The 17,432-nt window shown below is 39.6% G+C and overlaps 1 protein-coding gene across 1 annotated transcript in view; it reads right to left on the bottom strand.

Annotated features, from left to right (window-relative positions):
- Positions 1–253: 253 nt before the first annotated feature.
- The window catches only part of LOC126458434 (cytochrome b5 reductase 4), a 328,355-nt gene continuing 311,176 nt past the window's right edge, over positions 254–17,432 (bottom strand). Inside the window, exon 10 of the mRNA XM_050095489.1 lies at positions 254–5,346. Within this exon, the coding sequence (XP_049951446.1) occupies positions 5,292–5,346 (55 nt within the window). The 3' untranslated portion in view covers positions 254–5,291. The remainder of the gene's footprint in view (positions 5,347–17,432) is intronic.

Genomic DNA, 17,432 nt, shown 5'->3' on the forward strand with positions numbered 1-17,432 from the left:
TACCTTCCATTCTAAAGGCCAGCAGCTACTCTGATGAACTTTCAACAGCAAAAGTAATAAGCCTTTTTCCACCTTTCCTAAAAAAAAAAATACAAGACTTCACAATGATATATAAAATGCACTGGTACAGAAATGGTTTAACATAACGTACTAAATGCCAGGAATGAAAGAGAGAAGAATGTTTGTTGCTAGATTTCTTGTATTTTTCATTACAAGAAAGAATATTCCAAAAAATATTTTGTGATTCATATATTTCAGTTAATAAAGTTTTATATCACAAAAATAGTCCATGGCTAGTGAAGTATAAATGAATCACAAATTATGAAGCAGATTAAAGTTATCTGCCTTTTCTATAAAAGGTTTCATTAGGAATTATAACTGATACACAGCTGGAACAAGCAAAAAAAAAGAAACACACATTTTTTAAAGTCTGTCTTGAAAGTCACATACTGCATTCCAGCTCCACTCCATAACAAATAATGTATTTAAAAAGTTACATGGTTATCTCTTTCAGATTGTCATACACAGGCCACCTGCACTTTAATAAATACATACATAAATAAATATTCAATACATAACACTTCTTTTTAAATACAGCACAACCTGAAAATCTGGAAACATAATCTGGATGAGACTGCTTTAACAACATGTATTCACACGAGAACTCTCCATGGACTCCAGACTCATTAAATGAACAAGTTTTGCTACTTTAAAAGGACTATTAATTAGAAAATCAATATTAGACCTTTAGCACAATTGCTCCTTGCAGGTCAGCGCTCAATTTATAATACTTGATTTGAATCAAATCCGGATATTTGGCTGGAAGAGATCTGCAGTCTGCGTTGTACAGTAGTAGTCTCCTATAAAAGGATAACGATCTTTCTCAAAGTAGCTCCTTTTCTACTAATGGATATGCAGTACCCCCATTTAAAATGCATTAAAATATTAATTTAGAAGTAGGTCCCGTAATGAGCAATGTGAGTACACTAGCACTTCAATTGGAATTGCTTATTTGTATGCTTCACAGATGCAGGCTGCAGTGTTAATGTATTATGTTCACTATTACAAATCCCTGAGAGATCTCCTTCATGAAGACATTAACATAACAGAATGTGTAATCATATGAATATTTTAATGAATGTTCCCTCTACTCAACTTATTTCGACAATCTACTTGCAATACTTAGGAACTAGCACTATGAGAGAAACTAATGCAAATGCGATCTGACAGAATACAACTACCCTTAATGAGTCATATTCACTTACTTGTGACTAACGTATATGCTACATTTGGAAACAATGAAAATATGCCATAATAATCATGGTAGTCAAATTCAAATATCTAGATTTGATTCCCATTACATCATCTTAAAAGTGGAATTAGTTTTTCTTTATTTGTTCCATTTTTCAATATTTAACTGTTTTTGTCAAGTACATCAGGATAAATTGTAACAATTTGTGCAACTGAATCAAAGATTTAACTGATACATAGAAGCACTATGTGAACTCTTCTTGTTCCTCCTCAATAAGGAAAGTCATATGCATGCTACACACAGAAGATACGGTATATCAGCACTTTATATATCTCTGCAGATTATTTATAATATAATTCATTATATGGTTGTGATTATAGTACTCATGTAAACAAATTTAATCAGGTTGTAACAGCAAAATATTTTGGCCAACAGGAAAAACAGTGCGATTCATGCCTATGTTGTGCCATGGTCATTCAATAAAAATCTTCAAATTTAGACAATAATTCCTTTTTTTAGATAACTTCCCATGATATCAGTAAAATAGTAGAAAAATTAAATAATAAAATAAACATGAAAGCTATAAGCTAATTCCACATGCAGTTCCCTGCAGTGTTATTACATACAACAGTTATGCACATGTCATGGTCTATGTAAATCTTTGTATTGAACGAAAATGGGGAATATGTTTATAAACATAATTCATAATCATTGAAATGATAAAAAAAATACACAAAAGAGTATAGTAAATTAAAGCAGCAGTATAGCTGTACATCATGAGATAAAGTAAATAATAATAAAACACATTCTGTCTATAAATACAGTCATTTATGAGTCTGTGATTGTTTTTATTAGTGAATATAATTGCCCATCTTGATCAACTGACTAGTCATGGTACAAGTGTACATGTGAACTGATGAGATACCATGTACTGAGATTTAAATGTGATTCTGGGGATGGCTGTGGCCACAATGCATTAATGTGTAAATTTTCAAAAATGATAAAGATGGGCAGTCATAGTGTCTAGACATGTTTTATGAAAACCAGGCTTATGAAGAGCAGTGTACATTGGAAATGTAGTACAGTCAGACACTTTTAGAACTCATAAACTGTTTATTTCATCAGTAAATAAAGTGGTAATGTCATCTAATAATTTGTACTGTTTCACCCAGTGGAGGCTCGTGCATGATTTTACCGATATGCTACAACACAGCAAGAGTACAGTAAATACGCAGCTTAATATTGTTATGGTATTAACTTTCTCTAATGTACTAATATCAATTATGTTTTTTATAAGTTTATGACTTTTGCTATGTTTTTTTATTAATGCATGTCCTGGTTGTTTCATTCCCCCTGAACCCCGCACATCACTTTCCCAGATAACAAACATGGAAAGCAAAAAATTGTATTGCGAGCATCACGCCTGCAGATCCAAACTGCTTTTTCTGCTGCCACCTATAGCCTTTTTACTTACGAAGGTAGTAACCATGACTCACACTGAATACGTTAATTTTACATATATAAATTGTTTACATACATTTAAATTTTATAATTAATAATTTAAGATTGTGATGAATAAAATAAAATGGAAAAAAATAGTGGTAGCAGCAAGAACTGAACCCGAGCTGACGAATCATGAGTCGGTGCACTTGACCATTGCGCCATAGCACCAATAAGGCATGTGTCACTCAAAAATACTTCATGCTCTACTTGCAAATATTTACGGTATGTTTTACCTTTTCTTATAACTCACTTGGGTGAAATATTCTAGGAACTTAAAAGCATCATCTACCTGCTGCTTACATAGTTTGAGCCCTGTCCCATGCCCTCCCCTAGATAGATTTGAATTTGGATTAGGTCTACCAGTTCTTTAACTCTCACTTTCTCCTCAAAAGATATACAGGAAAAGTGCCTCTTCAGCTGATCACCTAGAGATTCACTATGTTGCCTGCACAATATTCTACTCGTACTTTCGAAGAAAAATACTGACCCATTGCTGTGAGCGACATAGCACCTATAGTGCCAGCTGGATTGATGTCACATCAGAGCATGCACAGTCAAAAACAGACAGCTGCATCCCTTCTGTGAGTTGACAGTAGCATTGCTGACCATCATTTCAGCACTTGACACTGATTTCTAGTTACCACTGAGTGAGTGCTATAAAACATGTTTTTGTCTATTTTTTTCGTGTACCAGTACACATTTGAAGAGAAATGGTGTACTTTTAGTGTGATGTTTACAGTGTGCTGCAGCTCATTAGCACATGACTACTGGCCACCACTGGTTATACCTTTGCTGAAGACTTACATATCCATATGTATAACTGCTAAAATTGAGTATCTTTCAAAGAGCCATGCGAACATATTATTGCTATAACAATATTGGGACATTTTGTCTCCTCAACAATAATTAGGGAAAACCACTGAATTTGCCTATTAATTTTGTTAAAGTACTAACAAAAGTCACCACAGTAATGTGAAACAAAGGTAAGACAAACTTCTAAAGGAACCGATAAAATATCATGTGAAGAATGGTAAAGTATACATGTTTACTAGGGACAGATAAATGAGATTTTCTGTGGCTTAATTACCTGAACTGTATGAAATACTTTAAAATGAAATTAAGTGACTTTTGAGCTCAGTCTGTGTGACTTATTTGTGCTTACATAGTGGGTAACTCAATATCTCACATTTGACTTTGATCAATATATTATAATTTTTTTCCATGAAAGAAATTATGGAAGTATTGGATGAAACTCAATAAACAGTAAACCAGCATGATAGTGAGTCTGATTTCTAAAATAAAGGGTAGGAGGTAGCAGTTTTCAGAGGCACATATAGATTTGCTTATTTCTTAGTAATAACTACCAAGAATACTGTGTTTTGAAGTGCTATTGGAGCATCTAGAACTTTTTCTTCTCAATAGATATAACAGTCATCAATCATATTTAGCAAAAAAAAAACCACACACACACACACACACACACACACACACACACACACACACACTGGAAGGAGTAATATAAATGAAAGGACGAAATACAGAAAATTAAAAATCTCTTTGAATGTATAAGGGAAACCATATGCAAAAACAGTATAAGTAGGTAAACAGGAAGAAGTAGTAATTGTAAAGTTATAAAGTATATGAGATAGGAAACCAGACACAAACTTTTCAAATCATATACACTGAAACTTATCAAATATTATAACAGGATTTTTGTACACCTATAAACATGGAAGTACATACTGGATCCCTTTCTGATTCTGCATTTAAAAACCCACTGAAACAGCTACGAATAACCAAGTAATATAGTATATTTACTGCTGCATCAGCTGTTCCCCAAATCAATTAGTTTCACTCATAAAATATAAATTTATTACAACTACTGTCAGGTATGCCCCTCACAATTTATGTCCACCGCTTATTGTAACTGGGTTGCTATGTCTAACATTCACCTGATCATCATTTTACTCTCCTTTCTGAAGACAATGTTTTTTCAATGTACATTCCTTAATAACACAAAATTCTTTGACTGTAAATATTCCCATTTCGCTGTTCATGCAGATAGATTCATTAAACAGTAGTTGAGTCACGATTTGCCTACTTCCCTCTTCAATTCCTACCTTTCCACAACTGTTTTGTTGAGAGTATCAAATGCACAGTAAATGAAACTCATTCAAAATCTAAATTTTCACATCTACTTTGCTTAGTAAAGTCGACATCTCTTGTACAAGTCAAATCTCATCCCGTCAAATTTTACTTATTATGTCATTTGTTTTCATATTCTTAAAAATGTACTCAGTTGCATATTTTTAAAATACTGTCTCTCTCACACAGCTTTCACATATAGCAAAAATATGGAATAAATAAACTAAGATATTAGTCTACACTGCCAAAAAAAAGTTCACTGCACTTCAAGCTGTCTTGTCAAATGTTCCCACTTGCTTAGCTGCTAAGAGCAACCTGAGTGCAAAACCTTTGCTTTACCATACAGTTTTTGGTTGCAGATAGTGTGACATGCCTGTGAGAATCCAGTACTTCATCCAACAAAGCAATGATAATTCGTTTCTGCATAATTCATTTCCTTCAGAAACCTGGAAAACAAAGATATATATGTACTATGACAACTTGTCTTACATGGTTTAATGAGAAGAGTCATTTCTTATGCTGACAAAGCAGAACGCAAATTTTTAATTAGTTATCTTACCATCCCAATTTATTTATTTCAGTAAACAGACTACACTCAGACAGAAGAAGTCTATAATGAAAGAGGGTTCAAATATCTGTAACATATTTTCTGAAATGCACTTTGACGAGGACTAGATCATACTTTTGTGTCGACAATCATCATCACAACTGTGAATAGTCACTAGAGGAACAAGTTTATTCACACAGATGGAGGGATTTTATATTCGCAGCAAATGGAATAGAAGTAACATTGAGCAGCTGTCATGTATAAAAGCAGGATTACCAGCTCGGCTTCAATGTACTTATATATATGTTTGGCTGCTGCTTAATGCCCTCTTCGATTTTGTATGTAGTGACCTAACTTCATAAAGACCATTTCATTCTGGACATTCCACATGAATATTACAACCTATTGCTACAATAAAGTAAATTTGCTATTTGTGGACTTCAGCAGTGTTGTTGTTGTTGTTGTTGTTGTTGTTGGTGGTGGTGGTGGTGGTGGTGGTGGTGGAAGGAGGGGAGGGGATGGGACGGGAGCGGACTGGGGTGTTGAGGAAGTGGTGGTCGTGAGGTGGGAGTCTTAAAGTTACAGTTTACCCAGCTGGTGTATAAATGCATCATTTAATTTTTCTTATGTGTCTGTATGTTTATGTGGTTTCTTACTGATCCTACTTGTGCTGCTTGACTGTCGCAAAACATGCACATCAAAGACTTATTTTGAAAGCACAATAAGACCCCTTAAATGTAGAAGATGAGCTGTAAGAGCATATATTGATGCAGTCATATTTTCTTCCATTTTCTTCTATAAGAACGGATGCGAACAGACAATGATATATTCTAGCAACACTGCCAGAAACCAATCAAAACATTTTTCTGATGTCAGATGGGTAACATGAATAGACAACAGCTGTACTTGTTTAAAAAATACAAAATCACAGTGAAGATCCTTCAAAATCAGTAATGGGTAATAAATCTATCTTTGAATGGGGGGGGGGGGGGGGGGAGGGGGAATATATCAGTGAAACAAATTTTACAGGTTTGGACATTTTGTATAGAGCTCTTCCTTGTTTCTTACCTATTTAGAGGGTAAGCCATACGAACATGAAAAAAAATTGTAATAACTAATTACATATTTACAGTAAAAAAGTAAATTTGTTCTTACTTATGGTGGAAATTCATTAACTTTTTCAAATTATTAACTCTGTGGCAATTTGTTATTTATGCAGTACCTTAACTAGAAGTGATAACTAAACACTTACAGTTTGAATTGACATACAGAAAGACTAAAAATACTGCCTGGATTTTTTTTCCATCAGAAATTCACTGTACCAACATGACAAAGAAGTTTGCTGTTAATTAAAAAAAAAAAGTTCATGTATGTGAGTGCACCCCCCACCCCTCCCTCCCACACACACCATGATGGTCTGGTCTACCAGTGTCTGCCTAAGAAACATTGGGATGTGTCACTGCATGGTTATTATTTTGAGCCATTCACAAATACCTCTGTCAAGAGAAGTACGCATATCAGTAACAGAATTGCCACTAACAAACATCAAGGCAGATATTTCTGTCATCGCTTCATACTTTTCATCTCCCGATATCAGGACATCAAGTTGTTACACCTATTGTTTCCATTAAGAACTGTGTAATGTTTTTAAATAACATTACACAGATTTTTGCCACCCGCAAAAATTGCCAGATTTATACTCTGGAGTACTGACCATAATTTTTTCAATATGTTGGGTACATTTTCCAACATTTTCATAATTATGAAAACAACCCAATGTAATGAAATTCCTCAGCACGGAGTTGAATTTGAGAGAATATAAAAGTAAATTGCACATCATTTGTTGGAATAAGTACTGCTGCTTACGTACACACTACAGGGTATACTGCATCTGCAAATACTTAAGACAATAATCAAACTGCTGCCAGCAAGTGAACAGGAACACTGTTTAAAATGACTCACATGCAGTGGCGAATGATAGGACACCAATGGACACTGAATAAGAGGTGTAGTACTGATACTGAAACTATGAGCTGAAACTCTTCTCAGGACTAAACAAAGAAACTGTCGACATCTTGGGTTGTCGGGTGTTCTGCCGGATATCAGCGTCGTACTTGCACGATATTTCGATCACGTAGCTCGTGACCTTCATCAGGTGCAACCTGAGACTGCTCCTCGAGTGGACCTGGTCCAGTATTTATGCCTATGGCCTTCCCCCTCCACCAACGGCTGCAGGCGCTTCCTCTGTGGTCCGCACCCATTCCCTGCGACCTGCTGGAGCGTTGCTGCTCCGTTTTTCATCCGCTGTGGTTCTAGGTGTTCCCTCTGTGGTCCGCGCCCACCAAACCCACTCCTGGGGGTTTCATCTACGGTCTGGGGTACCAAGCGTTCCCCCCTGCGGTCTGCGCCCGCTCACCACGACCTGTTGGAGCGTTGCCGCTCCGTTTTTCGTCCGCTGCAGCTCTGGATGTTCCCTCTGCGGTCTGCGCCCACCAGTCCCACTTTTGGTTGTTCCATCTTCGGTCTGGTGCACCTGGCAGTCCATCAGGGGCTCGTTTTCCATCTCCATGTCTCTGGTTCTTCTGTTTGTGTAGTGTTGCAGCTGGCCCCGTTGCTCCTTTAACAATTCCAGAGCCGGATCCCAGGCTCTGCTTAGCTGGTACCCTGTGTCACGGTTCATAAGATCGTCAGCCGTTTTAATTTCTATCGATTCTCTTACAACACTGTCCCAAAATCTGGGTGTTTGTGCTAGAATCTTGGTATCCTCATACTTCATGGCATGATCTAGTTCTAGACAGTGTTCAGCAATGGCTGAATTACTCGCCTGTCTTAATCTAGTGTGCCTCTGATGTTCTTTGCACCTGATCTCCACAGTTCTTGTCGTCTGGCCAATGTCGGATATGCCACATTGACAAGGTATATTGTAAATCCCTGGTTTTCGTAACACCAGGTCGTCTTTGACACTCCCCAGCAGTCCCCCGATCTTGTTGGATGGACAGAAAACACACTTGATATTGTGTTTACGGAGGATCCTACTGATTCTGGCAGAAATAGAGCCAGCATAGGGCAGATATGTCACCTTCTTTGCTTCATCTTGGTCTTCTTCAGGAACCTGTGGCATAGTGGCTGGTTGGAGTGCCCTCTCAATTTGTCTGTCCGTGTATCCATTCCTGGAGAAAACTGTTTTGAGACGTTCTATCTCTATAGGTAGATTCTCTTGGTCTGACAGGGCGCGTGCTCTGTGGACCAAAGTCTTCAGAACCCCATTCTTCTGTGCAGGGTGGTGACAGCTGCTGGCCTGCAGATATAAATCAGTGTGTGTTGGTTTTCGGTACACACTGTGGCCAATTGATCCATCTGCTTTCCTGTGGACTAGTACATCCAGAAATGGCAGCTGGCCATTCTTCTCCAGTTCCATGGTGAACTTGATATTAGGGGTGGCATGAGTTAAGATGTTCAAGAAACTCATTGAGCCTGTCCACCCCATGTGGCCAGATCACGAAGGTGTCATCCACATACCTAAAGAAGCATGTGGGTTTAAATGTGGCTGTCTCCAATGCCCTCTCCTCAAAACTCTCCATAAACATGTTGGCAACCAACCATGGAGAGTTTTGAGGAGAGGGCATTGGAGACAGCCACATTTAAACCCACATGCTTCTTTAGGTATGTAAATGACACCTTCGTGATCTGGCCACATGGGATGGACAGGCTCAATGAGTTTCTTGAACATCTTAACTCATGCCACCCTAATATCAAGTTCACCACGGAACTGGAGAAGAATGGCCAGCTGCCATTTCTGGATGTACTAGTCCACAGGAAAGCAGATGGATCAATTGGCCACAGTGTGTACCGAAAACCAACACACACTGATTTATATCTGCAGGCCAGCAGCTGTCACCACCCTGCACAGAAGAATGGGGTTCTGAAGACTTTGGCCCACAAAGCACGCGCCCTGTCAGACCAAGAGAATCTACCTATAGAGATAGAACGTCTCAAAATAGTTTTCTCCAGGAATGGATACACGGACAGACAAATTGAGAGGGCACTCTAACCAGCCACTATGCCACAGGTTCCTGAAGAAGACCAAGATGAAGCAAAGAAGGTGGCATATCTGCCCTATGCTGGCTCTATTTCTGCCAGAATCCGTAGGATCCTCTGTAAACACAATATCAAGTGTGTTTTCTGTCCATCCAACAAGATCGGGGGACTGCTGGGGAGTGTCAAAGACGACCTGGTGTTACGAAAACCAGGGATTTACAATATACCTTGTCAATGTAGCATGTCCTACATTGGCCAGATGACAAGAACTGTGGAGATCAGGTGTAAAGAACATCAGAGGCACACTAGATTAAGACAGGTGAGTAAGTCAGCTATTGCTGAACACTGTCTAGAACTAGATCATGCCACGAAGTATGAGGATACCAAGATTCTAGCACAAACACCCAGATTTTGGGACAGTGTTGTAAGAGAATCGATAGAAATTAAAACGGCTGACGATCTTATGAACCGTGACACAGGGTACCAGCTAAGCAGAGCCTGGGATCCGGCTCTGGAATTGTTAAAGGAGCAACGGGGCCAGCTGCAACACTACACAAACAGAAGAACCAGAGACATGGAGATGGAAAACAAGCCCCTGATGGACTGCCAGGCGCACCAGACCGAAGATGGAACACCCTGAAGTGGGACTGGTGGGCGCAGACCGCAGAGGGAACATCCAGAGCCACAGCGGACGAAAAACGGAGCGGCAATGCTCCAAAAGGTCGTGGTGAGCGGGCGCAGACCGCAGGGGGAACGCTTGGTACCCCAGACCGTAGATGAAACCCCCAGGAGCGGGTTTGGTGGGCGCGGACTGCAGAGGGAACACCTAGAACCGCAGCGGACAAAAAACGGAGCAGCAACGCTCCAGCAGGTCACAGGGAATGGGCGCGGACCACAGAGGAAGCGCCTGCAGCCGTTGGTGGAGGGGGAAGGCCATAGGCATAAATACTGGACCAGGTCCACTCGAGGAGCAGTCTCAGGTTGCACCTGATGAAGGTCATGAGCTACGTGATCGAAATATCGTGCAAGTACGACGCAGATATCCGGCAGAACACCCGACAACCCAAGATGTCATTAGATCGCCGGGAAAGCCCGAAGAGTTACAAAGAAACTGTCATCAATACTTGAGCAGTGAGTATATCTTAGTGCATATGTGCATTGGTGGATTTAGATACTGTATTAAAGGAGTCTTTGGAGGTCAATTTAAACTATTTAATTACTGTAACTGAATTGAATTGTTGATTGTGGTCGCAAAGACCTTTGACTGATCCTTCATTTGAGAACCACACAGCAGGGACTGTAGCTACTTTATGCATCGGACAGCAAGCACTACCTAATGTGTTTCACAATGCCATGCGTAAAAAATTTATTCTTTCGGGGCTCAACCCTCAGTCCTTATTGGTAATCGAAAAGTAGAGTCAAATGTTGTGCATAGTCCTTTAGCTAGGGACCACTTGTATACCCAACAGAAGGACTGTCTTAGTGTCACTATCCTACAGTATGACATCAAAGTATGAAGAATACACACATACTCCTGCTTCGAGAAATGGAGAAAGTCAGTTGGTGAAAGAACCAACCTTGATACCTTTATCTATTTCCAACATACAGAGGTTCACAGTTAACCTACTTGTCTATGTAAAATATACATGTAAAATCCAGTGGGAGGCTAAAACATAGTTTGTAAAGTGATGTAGCAAGGATAAATATGCCATAAAGTGTCTCAGTACTCATCAGAAGGGTTCTGGAAAACCCATGTTGTAGTACTTGGTATATGTAAAATTTTTGTCCACGTGAAATGTGGTCTGGGGTGTAAAATTAGTTTTGCATTAGTGCAGTTTCACATAAGTAACTATCAAAATTTTATGGTCCCGTAAAGTTTCTTTCTCACACGAGTACCACATCCTGCTGTAGCAGGGAAAAGAAGGAAACCAGTAGAAAAATACTCCTATCAGAGCAAAAAAGGTGAATATGCACCTGTTTAAAAGATGCTGATTGAATTGTGGGATACCAATTGCTTCAATGCCGAATCAGATATTAATTGAAAATAAAGGCAAGGTTTAGAGGGAAGGGGAAGACAGGAATCTACAAAAACTGAGAGAAAAGGAGAAGTAATACTGGGCAAAAGAAAGAAAAGATTATGTGGAGTGCTGGAAGCACCAATTATCTGTTTTTAAGAAGGAGACTGGAGAACATGTAACACAAAAAATTAATGACAATATGAAGGACGCTAAGAATACACTGAAGGTAAAGTAATTTTGATGAACAGGTGCAAAGGTTTATGAAAATTTAAACCACATTACAGCTGTTGTGGTACATCAGATAAGAGAAAATGTGAAAATCAAAAGAGAAAATCACTAGGTCAGAGAAGAACTAGAATCACTAGACAAGAAACTGGAAAAAGAAATAGCAGGTGCTCAAACTTGGATTATCAAGAAATTGTGTGGATGAAGTTTGAGTATACAAACTGAGTTTTAGTAGTTTACATGTAAAAAAATGCAAAGCATACAATTGCATGTCAGTAGACACCATCATCCTATGAGAAACATGAAGAGGATAGCTAAAGGATGAGATGTGTAAGGCATCTGGGAGCAAATGTTGACTGGAATTCTAGAGAACATGAAAATGCTTATTTGCAAACCAGCACCATCATGGGCACAGTATATCAAACCAATACAGGGTTAGTTAATAACAACAATTTCTGGGAAGATTTTCATTTTGGGTAGGGTAAGGGAGTAACCCAAAAGTTTCTTACATTTGATCCACAGGGGACAGGGGAAGACATATCCAGTATTATTTTTAAAGGCATTCCATTGGGCTGTATCTAATACATAGGGTGAACAGAAACAAGTGCATCTGTAGCAAATCATTTGAAGGGAAATGCACATCAGTGGGACTTGCTTAATGTAGCTAGCCAATTTGGGAGAGATTTGAAGTCAAAATATTGGTCAAGTGGGGCATAGCAGAGACTAAGGTTACAGCTATTAGGATCAGGATTGTATAATAACCCATGGGATGGATTACCAGTATATAATTTTGCAGAATGGGATCTTGACCAATCTAGGCATTTATATGAACCAATTTGTGAACTGAATTTTCCAGAAGCACTTACTAGAATACTGACTTCAGTAGAAAGGAAAACTAATTTACCAAACATGGGAGAACAATCAGTGACTGTTGGAGTTGCTAAATCAGTTTTATTATTTAAAAAATCATGGGAAAGTGATAATGTTAGATAGGAGTGGAGTTATGGAACTCAGTAGAGATAAAAATGAACAAAATTGGGGTAATTATGTGTAAGAAGTAAAATATTATCAAGTGGTTGATCACTATCACAGTGATTGTAATATTTATGGAAGGTATTAGAGAAATCCAGTTTATAGAAATCAAAATATGTGGCAAAAACAGAATTATGAACCAAATAAGTGTAGGACAGAATGGTATAGGACAGGGAAACCATACATATTTGATAGAGATGTACAGGGAGCAAGAGGAATGCTAAGACCAACTTTTGTAGTTAATACGGATTCTGTAATAGGGCAAGCTGAACAAAATATCTTAGCACACCAGTCATTCTAACAACAAAGAGACCACCACCACAGTACCTACTCAAAAACCCAGTGGTGAAATACAAGTAGTGTTTGACACTAGGGCAGTCACTCGGCTTTACAAGGTAGAGTCAGACCATCTAATTAATACTGAAGAAATTTTGTCTATTTCTTGGGAGGTGGGATGGGTGGGATATAATAAAGTGGAACCTCGCATAGCGAGCATAATTCATTCCAGAATTTTACTCGTGTGAAACACTCATTAAGCGAAACAATTTATCCCATATAAATTAATGTAAAATATGGTAATCGTTCCATGCAGAAGAAGTGATAAAAGTCTTATCTTATTCATGCCATTTATTCAGAGAAAATTATAAATACACTATTACATACTTTAATATTCACAATACTTAACTAATTCTTTTTTACTAGGAAGCTATCTATAGACATTTGTTTCTACCAACCCTTCTACACTTGGCGAAAATGCGACACAGATTTAACGTCAAATTTGTAGCATGCAAAGCTGCTGATTATGAGAATGATGGTTTTCAATGTACAATGCAACCGATTCCTATGCTTTCAGCATTTCTCTTATTGTGCCAGAATATTGCTGTTATTGCCCCCGCTTCTGAAGAACTCTTCTCCCCAAGTACTGACTCAAACGCCTCAAGTCACATTAGACAATGCTCTCCGACCAAAGCTGCTTCCCAGCAGATGTGAGAGTTCTCTTGGTAACCCATTCCCATGCCTTTTCGATCATCTTGACACGGGAAACAAAGTTGAAGCGATATTTCCAAAGCTGTATGAGACAAATTGGTGGCTTCAGTCAACTCAAAGCAATGTTTGAGGAGTTCTTTAGGGACGAGCTTGTTAACGCTAGAAATAATCTGCTGGTCCATAGGCTGGAGTAGCGGAGGGGTTTTGGGAGGCATAAATTGAATCTTGATGAATTGACATTCTTCAAGGAAGGCCTGGGGAATGGGCAGGGGTATTGTCCATAACAACCAAGAAACGAGTGGCCTATTCATCTCAAACAAATATTTTTTCACCAAAGGACCAAACACTCCATGATCCAATCACAAAAAAGATCCTGTGTCACCCAATCCTTGTTGTTGGACCTCCACATCACACTTGAATGGTAAACGAGCAGTGGTTTCATTTTCAAATCGCTGCTTGCATTGGCACAGAATGGCAGTGTGAGATGGTCTTTCATTGCCTTGTGACTGGGCAAGGCATTATCCTCTGCTGTTATAACAGTACACTTCTGCATCTTTTTTCCAGAATAGACTCGTCTCATCACAATTAAAAAGCTGTTGGGCAGATACCTTCAGAATCTATAAGCATCTTGAAGTTGCTGATGAAGTTCTCTGCTGCCTTTGTGTCAGAGCTAGCTGCTTCGCCATGATTCACAATGCTGTGGATGACGATTCTTCCATTAAACTGCTGGAACACCCATGGCTTCCCTTAAACACTTCTTTGACCACTGATGATCCAGGCGTCTTCTTAACGAGTCAGCAAAAATCATTCTCACCTTCTCACAAATGATGTTCTCATTAAGTGTTGCCTTACACTTGCTTTTCATTTATCCATATAAGGAGCAACTTTTCATCATCATCCAGAATATGAAACCACTGTTTAGATATGTTGGGGTGGCAGAAGAGCCAACACCGTGTTACTACAGGAGGCCAAAATGCATGCGTTTTAGCTCACGCAGGCTGGCGTGAGAAGGGAAGAACTATACTGACGTGAGGTCTGGAACATGACAAGGAATGAGAATTCAGAAAGCGGATGTAATTAGTTTCATACTTAACTTTAATCCATTAATGATGAATGTCGCTCTTGAAGGTACATGATTCACAATATCAATCTCAATAGTAACTGAATATGGCGCCTTGCTAGGTCGTAGCAAATGACGTAGCTGAAGGCTATGCTAAACTGTCGTCTCTGCAATTGAGAGCATATGTAGACAGTGAACCATCGCTAGCAAAGTCAGCTGCACAACTGGGCAAGTGCTAGTGAGTCTTTCTACACTAGACCTGCCGTGTGGCGGCACTCAGTCTGCAATCACTGATAGTGGCGACACGCGGGGCCGACGTATACTAACGGACCGCGGCCGATTTAAAGGTTACCACCTAGCAAGTGTGGTGTCTGGCGGTGACACCACAAGATACTCTTGTCACTCTCTTTGAATCATCTATCTCCTTAATCTTGTCCTTGTTCTTGAGGACAGTGCAAATAGTTGATGTAGACTGATTGTACGTGCATTCTAAGTCAGCAACACCCACACCACATTCATGTTTTTCTGTGGTTTTACATTTCATTTCTAACTTCATTTTCTTTCTCTTGTGGTTGTCCTCTCGTGGCTTTATCTTCGAGGAAATTTCTACAAGGTTATTAAAATATGCACACAAAACAATACTGTGTGAAAACAAGTTTAGAAAAATGTGTGATCAAAAGCTGCAGTAAGGTGGTAGCAGAAAGTGTGCTAAACCCAGACTGCAGTATGTACTAAAACCATTGTTCGTATGCCACTGTCGACAGTGAAAGGTGTTCATACTGTTGAACATTTAGACCGCCGCACATGAATGGCTGCTGACATCACATTATTGTCATCACTCGCCATGTGAAACATTGCTCGTTAAGCGAGTCATTTTTTACAATTTGTTTTGCTTGTTATGCACATTGTGTGTTAAGGGAGATGCTCGTCAAGTGAGGTTCTACTGTACTTCAGTAACATGGACATAATTGTGGGGTATTGGCAGGTGCTACTGGCTCCTGAAACCTGTAAGTACACTGCTTTCTTATTTGAAGGGATGTGTTTAATACTGCATTTTGCTTTTTGGATTGAAAATGTCAATGTAAGAATTCTTTAGAGAATTTACCAGGCATTAGGCCAAGAAATAATAGATTGGATCATTCTGTACATAGATGACTCTCACTGGAACTCAAACATGGGAAGAGAATATGTGACTGTAGGCTTTCCTGGTGTGAACTGTTGATGAAGGTTTCTCAGGTCTCCAGCCGGGTGGTAGCATTTGTGTATCACGACATTTCAGGAAGTGTCATACTACCTACCTTCTGGTGAAGTATCAAGATTCGCAGAGAATGGGGTATTTATCTGCGTGGCCACCCCCCTCCACTAGACCTCGGGAGGCTGTGATGGACTGGCAGTATGCACACAGTCGTGGGTGTAGCGGTTGCCCCCGGCGGCCACATTCGGTTTTCGGTGTAAGCATTCTGTCTGCGGCGGAGGACATTGATGGGCACGCTCCCAACAGATTGCCACTATCACAATACCATGCCTCTATGGACACCCCAAGATCCCTAAGGAAGGGGTGCCTCTGAGACAGATTGTGGACTCCATCAAATCTCACAGTTATGGACTAGCTAAATACCTAGTGAACTGCTCAAACCCTTTGTGGAACACTGCAGCCACCATGTGAGAAACTCAGCCGAATTTGTAAAAATACTCAGGGAATGCGACTACAGAGGGAGGACCTACTCGTGAGCTTCGACGTGATGTCGCTTTTCATGAAAGTGCTCCTTAAAGGCTCCTTGGCACTTTTAGCTCAGCACTCTGAACCACAGTCAACCTGTTCGAACATGCACTAACAACCACCCACTTTCAGTGCAATGGAGAATTCTTCAAGCAGATCAACAGTGTGGCCATGGGCTCCCCACTGGATCCTGTGATTGCAAACCTCTATATGGAACATTTCGAGGAGGTAGCCCTTTAAACTGCCAGACAGAAACCAAAGCACTTCTTCCGCTATGCCAATGACACTTTTGTCATGTGGGGACATGGCAAACAGGCACTAGATGAGTTTCTGGAGCACCTCAACAGCATCCATCCGAATATCAATTTTATTATGGAAATGGAGGAAAACTTAGCCGAAGATAGGTAGCATGACATTTCCCGAAATGTTACGATAAACCACTGCTACCACCCAGCTGGAGCCCTGAGAAACCTTCATTATGGGAAGAGAATATTCACACTACACAAGCTTTGTTGGAAAAGGTGAAGGAGAAGAATATTACTGTTAATCTGGAAAAGGTCAAATTTAGCCAAGGTGAAATAATATTCTCAGGACTCATTACAAACAGTGAAAGTATAAGATCAACTCCTACTAAGGTTGAAGCCATTTTCAAAATTCAGAACCGAGGAACAGAAAGCAACAATCATTTCTAGCTTTGGCAGGGTTTCGCCAGCATATCATTCCAGATCAGACATTAAGTAGTGTATATTTAGCGAATCTTTAAAGAAAGCTGTCCGCAGCTCATGGTCTCGTGACAGCGTTCTCGCTTTCTGAGCACAGGGTCCTGGGTTCGATTCCCAGCAGGGTCAGGGATTTTCATCTCGCCCGAGATGACTGAGTGGTGTTGTGTCACCATCATCATCATC

The sequence above is a fragment of the Schistocerca serialis genome, chromosome 2, assembly GCF_023864345.2.
Source record: "Schistocerca serialis cubense isolate TAMUIC-IGC-003099 chromosome 2, iqSchSeri2.2, whole genome shotgun sequence".
Lineage (NCBI taxonomy): Eukaryota > Metazoa > Arthropoda > Insecta > Orthoptera > Acrididae > Schistocerca > Schistocerca serialis.